The sequence below is a fragment of the Syzygium oleosum genome, unplaced genomic scaffold (genome assembly GCF_021117445.2).
Source record: "Syzygium oleosum isolate NSW1041296 unplaced genomic scaffold, Sole_v2.1 Sole_v2.08, whole genome shotgun sequence".
In the NCBI taxonomy this organism is placed as follows: Eukaryota; Viridiplantae; Streptophyta; class Magnoliopsida; order Myrtales; family Myrtaceae; genus Syzygium; species Syzygium oleosum.
In genome coordinates, this window is record NW_026607492.1 from 4,925,993 (window position 1) to 4,935,376 (window position 9,384).

The 9,384-nt window shown below is 44.0% G+C and overlaps 1 protein-coding gene across 1 annotated transcript; it reads right to left on the bottom strand.

The window, feature by feature from the left end:
• Positions 1-1,659: 1,659 nt before the first annotated feature.
• LOC115684204 (3-hydroxy-3-methylglutaryl coenzyme A reductase 1-like) lies at positions 1,660-5,660 on the bottom strand. The gene is made up of 4 exons (XM_030608924.2): positions 4,428-5,660; positions 3,795-3,976; positions 3,145-3,491; positions 1,660-2,371 (listed from the first exon to the last, which is right to left on the bottom strand). The coding sequence occupies exons 1-4, from the start codon at positions 5,417-5,419 to the stop codon at positions 2,126-2,128; spliced, it is 1,767 nt and encodes a 588-aa protein (XP_030464784.1). The 5' UTR covers positions 5,420-5,660; the 3' UTR covers positions 1,660-2,125.
• Between the last annotated feature and the right edge of the window lie 3,724 nt (positions 5,661-9,384).

Below are 9,384 nucleotides of genomic sequence, written 5' to 3' on the forward strand. Positions count from 1 at the left end.
TCAGAAGTGATTGAATAAACGGCAAATGGGCCAAGACAGTGGCCTTAAACAGCCCACCCATGACTAATGATGGATTTTGAGGAGGAAAGTGACATCCGACGGCTTCCTACTTACAGTAGAGTCCTCTGGAGAAACTTTCAAGATTACTCTTCCTCAATTCAAAATTATGGTCCGGTGACCAAACCATGCACAAGTTCTATGTTTGAACCCGCCTTTCGAACTTCTACCTTTCAAATGCCTCGGAAATTCATTCGAAACCGCAATTGTGTCAATATTTGCAAATATTATTCTCTTCTGGGATACCATATCCCTTCGAAATCTTCATTTGAATGGTAAGAGTAAGAGTTCTAGATCTTGAAGTTAGCAGTAGATAATGATGAATGGGAAGTCCACCCTCTGAAAAATGGTACGATGGAACGATGGTGAATATCAGAACTGCTGCAGTTAGTGTTCTTGGATTCAACCCACGAATTCAGTTCAGCAGTGAATCTTTTCCAAGAAAAGATACTGGGTTTTTTCCTCGGGTGATGCCATTGTCAGTGGATGGTGCGACATTTGAAATTTGAACAGACAAAGTGATTTAAGCGTATGGCTCGGTAGCAGTCATAAATTTACAGCTTATGCCGGCATAAGTTCATTCTATCTAACCCTCCTGGCCACCTGCAACACCTGAACCAGAAACATACTATCGCAATGAATAATTACCATCTTATCCCATGAAGAATGTACACCTTGTGAAGTGCAAGTCTGCAAGTCACAACAAAACCAGAGAAACAAACAACACACATTCAGATGCCGCATAGTGAAAAATACTGATCTAGCTTTTGTCTTGTAGGATAGCGGACAACATATTTTGGCCTGTGAGGGAGGTTCTTCAACTTGGTGGGTCACATGTTTGCGCATCATTTTCAAGTCTGTCAGTGACTCAAAAAATTTGTGAGAGGGTGATGCACCAAGCCAGATTTCTATTTCTTGTAAAGCAAAGCAACACTTGGGTCTTTTCTGTTTTCTGGTCTTGGTGCCTGAGAATGTCCAGAGAGAAGTTGCAGAATAAATAAACATAAATCCCAGATCCCACCCCCAATAAACAAGTAGACTGTAAGAGATGCCAAAAGAGTTGCACCAGAAAAGGCCAGGAAACATTTCATTTGTGATTTAGGTTGGTTGATCTACTCTTAAACCGAGAACCAACAGGTAATCACTGTTTAAATTAGCAACGATGCATTTTAAATGTCTTACAGAACTTGGATGTATGCAGAAAATAAAAATTTCTGACTAGAACATCAGGTATTGGACATTAACCAATTTGCCCTGAATCCAGATTAGGCAGAGTAGCTTTTTGATTTCTAATTGTCGATGCTTAGACAGACAGTAGTGACATGTTAGTAGTATGCCTTCCCAGTTAGCTCCTGTACTATATCCAGGATATGCATGGTATCCAATTCATTAACTCGTAACTAAGTGACCCTTTTCTTGATTTGATTCACCTTTTGTCGGTATCAAGGTCTAAATTGATCATATTGCAAATTTACTTTCTTGGCTAGCGAAGGCCCTTCATCTTACCCGGAAAGGAAAAAGAAGTCCACTGTGCATGAAACTACAACATTCTTCAGCTTGTTTATGCAAATGGATGGAACTAGAAAGAGAGGGCAAAAGAAATATCTAAAATCTCCTCTGATATGTCCCTCTGAAAAGACAAGACCATTATGCTAATAAAAAAACACCATACAGATCAATGGAGATTACAGAGAGACAAGGCGAAACAACTGATTGCTGGCAAGAGAGAACCAGATTGCTGGTGTAATCTTGGCCAGATTGGAAAGAGTTGCAAACAGAAGCGACCCTTCATTAAAAGACAGGATCTATTATACACATGGACATAGAAAGACCTAACTTTCATACGGCTTTCACTAAATATTCCAATTCCTAAGTCTTTGCCTTCTTGTTATCTTCGTACCACATGCCCTTGTATTAGTCCTTAATGCCTGCCCTCTTCCTAATTCTCTCTCTCTCTCGCCATGTCCAGCATAGATGATTATTTCTAACTTCTCTTAGCTTATTCTCCCCATTCCCAACGTTTGAAGGTGTGTGATTTCGTGAATCAAAGTGGGGTCATCTTGTTCTCTTATTGGCATGCCATTTTGGAGACATCCCTGGAAGATCTATTGTACTTCATGTGGCTCTTAACGAGTTGACCGGCAGCCAGAGCGGACATGAGTGAAAGCTCCCCAGCTAACACGGCACCAGCCACAATGGTGGCCAAAAGCCTCGAGTTCAAGCCGGGAGAGTCTTGGCTTGCACCCTTCACACCGAGTAGGTTCAGACAAGCCGATTGCGATGCAAGTTGGGTGCCCCCTCCAACTGTACCCACCTGAATCATAAAAATAACAAATTTTAGTAGAGGCAATTCACAATTTCACAATAGATTTTTGAGAACTTTCTAGGATTCAAAAGGAAATAGCTCTCTGCCATTTTTTGAATTCAACTTCCAGTGGACACCTGATCAGATGCAAAGTACTTAGCTGAACCCCACTGAAACAGGACAAAGCATGTTGTAATAATTTATTGTTGCATGACTTAGGCTTATAATCTCAAGGAATCACTCATGAGCTCATCTAGATCTGCAAAATTTTGAAATCTACGAACAGTCATGGAAAAGCTAATTGTCTTCAGGAGTAAAAGACAAACCTACAAAAGTAAAATATCTGGGGCTTTAGTTTTTGGAAAGAGTGGATGTATTGATTCTGTAGTAGGTCATGAAAGTTAGGGAGGAGAAATTGCATTTTATGAGTACTCTGCTAATCAACTAACCTCTTCATCTTTCCATTGTTTGCCTCTAAATCCTTCGACGACAACAAATCTCAAACATGGCAAGCAACTTGTTACGTAATATTCCATATGTACACTGTTCACCCATTTCCTCATTGCTTAAAGTTTTGGGAAAACAATTTGTCTAATATGTTATCAAAGAACAGTTCACGAATTTGAATCTTGACACTTGCTCTTATATTTGCTTTGTTTGTTACACTTGTCATCCTGTCTGTTTGCCCTGCCACGGATTGTCTGTTTGAATTGGTTCATGTCCACCTCCCGTGTTTCACATGTAAGATTATTCAAAAATGGGATTGAAGAGGAATTAATCACCTCAATGGAAGGCATGGACACGGAAATGTGAAGATCCTTGCCATCATTGACGGCCTCCATCATGGTGATGCAGTGAGAGCTCTCCACATTTTGCGCCGGATCTTGTCCAGTGGCAATGTAGATGGCTGACACGATATTGCTGGCATGGGCGTTGAACCCACCAAGCGCACCGGCCATGGCTGATCCAGCCAGGTTCTTAAGCATGTTGAGCTCCACCAGTGCCGGTATGGTTGTCTTCAGCACCTTCTGCACCACCTCCTCCTTTATCACTGCCTCGCACACCACCGACTTCCCCCTTCCCTCTATCCAGTTAATCGCTGCAGGCTTCTTGTCCGAGCAATAGTTTCCTGCATTGTGTGCACGTGTCCCAAATTACATATTCCTAGAGATTCATCAAAGAGAGTGAACTAAACTTTGAACTTTGAACCATCTTGCAATTGCCCATTTTCTTGACATTGCTTCTATGAATTTGGCTCTGATTTGGGTTGGTCCATGAGATTGAATAGCTAAACTATGGAAGATATTAGCTACCTAGCGTGGATAATATGGGAGGAAGAGAAGTGGACCCGTTCTCTAAGGATTTTGTTAAAGCAATGCTTGATCTCATAAGCATTGGTTGAGCACACCAGCGACAATTACAGGTTATTTACCGGAAATGCCGATAACGTCCATGTCAGGGAAGTCGGTCCGGAGGAAATCGAGGACGTTTTGGACACCTTTAGAGACCATGTTCATCCCCATTGCATCGCCTGTGCTGCACATGAATCTCATGTACAGATTTTTCCCCGCGACTGCGCACCTAATGTCTTGTAATCTGGCAAACCTGCTTGACCTGCAATTCACGATCAAAATCAAATTTAACCGGAAAAACCACTGTTGAAAATGCTCGAGCACAGAAAGAAACGAATCTCTTTAGCAAAATCCAAGGATGTAAGCAAGATTCAATTATCACGCGAAAGGAGCTCGATCACTTACGCAGTAAAATATCGATAAAAAGATTATAGTAAAAATGCCGTCAACAGAAGAGATTAAGTAAAAGATCAACGTACTTCTTTTTCCTGCACTAGTGAAGTAATTACAAGGTCGGATTGACAGGAACATGGTGAAATTGAAAGAGCACCGTTCCTCGGAGAATCTAGACTTATCGTACGTACTTAACAGAACGAAAGATGCCGAAAGCGAGAGAACAACTAGGTAGATGTAGTTATTTCTTCTTCGAAGTGGTAGGTAGATTTCCAAAATACAACATGTATCCCTTCACAATGTCGCTAATCAACACTAACCTGTTGAACACAACCGATATGGTATCGAAGTTGCTGGGATCTTCCAGGAACAGCTTGAGCTCCGCAGCACGCTTGGCGGAGCCGAACCTCACCACGGGGGCCCGAGTCATCCCATCCCTCAGCACGACGCTCGTAGCGCCACCGGACGTGTTTATCGCCTTACAACCCCTGTTGGTGCTCGCTACCAAGCAACCCTCCGTTGTTGCCATCGGGACCACGTACTCAATCCCGTCGAGCAGCAGCGGGCCTGCGACCCCCACGGGGACCTGCACGTACCCGATCGGCATCTCACAGCACTGGCCCAGAATCGACGCGTAGTCGAAGCCCTCGAATGCCAGCCCCTCCATGGACCTCCCCGTCATGCGCTGCACCGCCTCGCGCCGGATCGCAGCTGCTCTCTTGCAGTCCCCGAGCTTTGACTCCAGGGAATAGGACAGTGTCGTCCCGGCCACGACAGACTTGATGACCTCCTCGTCTTCCTCAGTCAGGGAGATAAACGTCGAAAGGGCGCCGGCAAGCGGCCCCACGGTGCATTGGGTGCATGCGCCGCCACAGCCCTCGCGGTCCTCCTCCTTGATGATGAACTTGTCCTCCTCTTGCTCCATGACGTGCCAAGGGCCGCTAAGGCCGCCGATGTCTTGCCGGGCGGGCGACCGCGAGACGAAGGACTGCACAAGGCCGATGCCAAAGAAGCCGAGAAGGTAAATGAGGGAGGCAAGGAGGGCGACCAGGGCGGCGAGCTCAGAGAGGGTGACGACGTGCAAGGGGGTGGAGTCACGGATCTTCTCGCGCCACCGGCGGAGGAGGAAGTAGGCGACGGAGAAGAAGAGGGCGAGGAAGACGGCGTTAGTGAGGCAGAGAGGGAGCGGGAGGGCGTCCGAGGCTTTCGGGTAATGGTGGTCAGAGCTGAGGAGGAGTTCGCCGGCAGTGGTGGAGGGAGGAAGGGGTTTCGAGGGGCTAGAGGATGGTCGACGTCGCCGGCGACCGTCCATGCCAAGAATGTAGGTTTAATACAAGGAGGAGGAGGAGGTGGAGGAGAGAGAGAGAGAGGAGGTGGAAGTTGTTTGTGTGGAAGGAGAGAGAGGAGGGACAAGAATAGTAAAAGAGGGCGGTCGTTGAGAGGAGTAGCGGAGGTTTAGGCTTTTCAGGGGAGGGGAAGATCTCCTCTTCTCTTTTATAGAGCGAGAGAGAGAGAGAGAGAGACAGAAAGACAGTGGAGAACAGTTTTGAAGAGGCTTTGAACCCTTGCCCACACGTATGGCGTCCATGCGAGCTCGATGCATCATGCATTAATATTTTCATCCTCGAATTATATTATTCTTTTATAAGATGATGACACTTTATGTTGGATACATCGAGATCGGTGCATTATATTTATTCAACAGTAGGTGAAGTAAATTCTTGAGAAAACGACCCAAATAGTCTTTGAACTTTTAGCCAAACATGTAATATTTGAACACCAAACAACAGCTCTTTTCTTTCTTTTCTGTCGTAATCAACTTTTGACTCATCGCATTAGTTCGTGAACCGATTTTGTAAACTAGTGTATATTTCCATACCCAATGCAAACTCGTGGTAGAATTCACACTCCAGATCCCGTGGAAAGAGATTCGAATCGTGTGCATTTTCGCATTTGCGCCGTTGGGTCTTTGTGTCCCGGCAAGGGCGACGCCGTCGCCATTTCTAATTGCCGACACCCTGGCCCCCCCTCGCACACACATAGACACAGAGGGAGGCCGGCGCTACAAGAAAACGAACCTTTGGTCATCGACCACCTCTCTCTCACCACTCACTACAGAATATCGCGGCCACACATCCCCTCAGCCATTCCCCCTCTCCCTGTCGAGCACCGCGGTCGACCATCACATTCGACTCTCTCTCTCTCTCTCTCTCGGAACAGTCTCCATGGGGAACGGTAAATTGAGAACTGCTCTACTTGGGGAAATTGCTTCTGCATATGGAGGCACAATGCATCTTGTTTCTTATTCAAGACTCCTAAATTCGTCGTGCTAATTCTTTGTATATTCACCTGCAGAATCGAGTCCCTTTTTGCTCGTTAGCATATCGATTATGATGGACTATGTCTCAACTTAAGGGTCCACTGTTTTACTTAGCCATGACGATTTTCCTCCGCTTCTCCAGAAAGGTCGTTGTTGTAGTCAATTTGCTTCGGACTTGCTATCTCTAAAATCAATTATGTTATGGAAATAAGCGATCGAATAATAAAATAGACAAAATAAGACAATAAATCGGATGTCAGATTAACGTGGTTCGGTCGATGTAACATACGTCCACAGGGAAAGCAACAATGAATTCCACTATAGATCAAGTGATACAATGGGGATTACAATCACACTTGAGTCACTCAAACACTCTTAGGGTTTTCCAAACCTCAATAACTCACATAGTATTTAGCCTCACAATTTCTGACGAAATAATCTCTCGATCTCACAATGAAATTTACAAATCTTACCATAAGATTTATTGGCTCTCTATTACTTCAAAGTATAATTCACAAGAAGTCACCTCCTGGATAGTCTTCACAAGAGGTCACACTTCTTATATATATAGAAGAGATTTAAATTCAAAATAGGAAATCTATTCAGACTAGGTAACTACTTACATAAGAAACCAACTTCAATTAGGAAACTTATTCAAATTAGGAAAGTTTCCCTTGTGAGCTCAAACTCGAGTAACAATATTCACATTGGCTCGACTTTTGAGCCAAGTCACAACCGCTTCACTGGAATCTGAATTTCACTACTACTCTCCCACAGCCTCTTATGAGCTCAACTGCCACATATATCTTTCAAATTCAAGTCTCGCTTGAACTTCGCTATAACCGTGGACATCACTCACTTCTAACAATGCATTGATAAGTAGTAAACCAGTTATTATTTGGTGTAGCATGGAACAAACAACCAGAATCGATAATCCATCTGTCAAACGACAAATCCTCAATGACAAATAAGACATAATCAGCATTACCCGATCTATTATTACCTACAATCATAACATCATATGCAGACTCGACTCTAATTCCCCTACCCTTCTCATTCTTCAACTTAAGGCAATCATTTCTAATATGCCTCCTTGTTAGAACTCCAACAGACAGCACCACTAGTCCTAGATTGATTTCGTATTTCGGGTTTATACTACTTCTACTAGGGGGAAGGACACTAGAAGTGCCAAAAGTTGTGTACGGCGCTTACTTTGGTGCCAAAAGTTTCATTTGGATCATTTAAGTGCCAAATTTTTTGAAAAACGATCACTTAAGTGTCAACTCCGATCAGTTTGGCCGAAAATTCAACGTGGCATTTTTTATTAATTTTCAAGCCGATGTGGCTCGCCGGAGATACACAAGATCTTACTTACAAGATTTTTATTTTAAATAATTTTTTTTTCTTTTTGCTTTTTTTTTTTCTTTTCTTTCTTTTTTCCTTCTTTTCTTTTCTCTTTTCTTTCTTCTCCCTTTGGTCACCGCCGGTGACGGAGGCGGCCACTGCCCGCCTGGCCTCACCCGGATGAGGCCGCCGCCGCCCGCCACAAGCGAGGCCCAGCCGACCCTCGCACGGGCGATGGCGAGCAAGCCCCGCGAGGGCGAGCCCGGCGAGGGCTCCTCGCCCAGATCCGGCGAGGCCGCCGCCGCCCCAGGCCACGGCGGCCCCTCGGGCGTAGCCTTCCCAGCGACGTTCGGCCTCGCCGGATCGGCGAGGGAGCCTCGCCGGGGCTTGCCCTCGCCCATGCGAGGTGAGGCCGACCTCACCGGGCTTGCCCGCCGTCGCCCTGGCGACCGGCGGTGACCAAAGGGAGAAGAAAGAAAAGAAGTAAAAAAGAAAAAAATTTAGAAAAGTATTTAAAAAATCTAAATATATACGTGGAAATGCCACGTAAACTATTTTTTTAAAAAAATCCAACTAAGATTAAAAATTTAATTATAAATGCCACGTATTAATTTGGCCGGAATCTCTCGCCGTTGGCACCAAAGCGATCATTTTTCCTCCGATTTGGCACTTAAGTGATCCAAACGGAACTTTTGGCACCAAAGTGAGCTCCGTATACAACTTTTGGCACTTCTGTTGTCTACTAACATGAGTACTGGTTACTCCTCTACTTTCACCTACTAAAGCAGTAGACACAGGTTGAACATATTCTCACTTATGGATGTCCTCACTTAGAATCAAATCACGAACCCTATCAAACGTCAAGATTGTTGGCGTAGAGGAATTACTAACAGTAGTAGCAGTAATATTCCAACTATTCGGCAATGAGGATAATAGAATCAAAACATATACCTCATCTTCAAAGTCAATTTCAACTGAACTCAATTGACTAACAATCACAACGAATTCATTGATATGATTAGCAATTAATGCATATTTGCCCATCTTTAGGTTAAACAAAGTCGCATCAAGTAGACTTTGTTGATTGCAGAAAATTAACTTCTCGTACATATATGACAGGGCTTTCATCAAACCTACGGTGGTCTTCTCTTTCACAATGTTAAAAGCGACATTACGAACCAACGTCAGCCGCAATGCTTGTCTATTCAACAATTCCCATTCATCTTGCTTCGTCGACTCTAGTTTCTCCCCAAATAAGGGTAAGTGCAATTTCCTTTGGTACATATAATTCTCAATGTACATTTTCCAGAAACCAAAATCCTTCCATTATTTGATCGATTCTCACTTTTCTTTCTTCTGTTGACATTGATTCGCTTCAACTTAGTCAAGCCTAGCTTTAATATTAATTATTGCGGAAACAAGCAATCGAACAATAAAATAGACAGAGCAAGAAAATTAATCGGATACTAGATTTACGTGGTACGATCGATATGACCTACGCCTACAGGGAGAGCAGCAAATAATTACACTATAGATCAAACGATACAACGGAGATTACAACCACACTCGACTTATTCAAATACTCTCAGTATTTCCCAAACCCCGATTACACA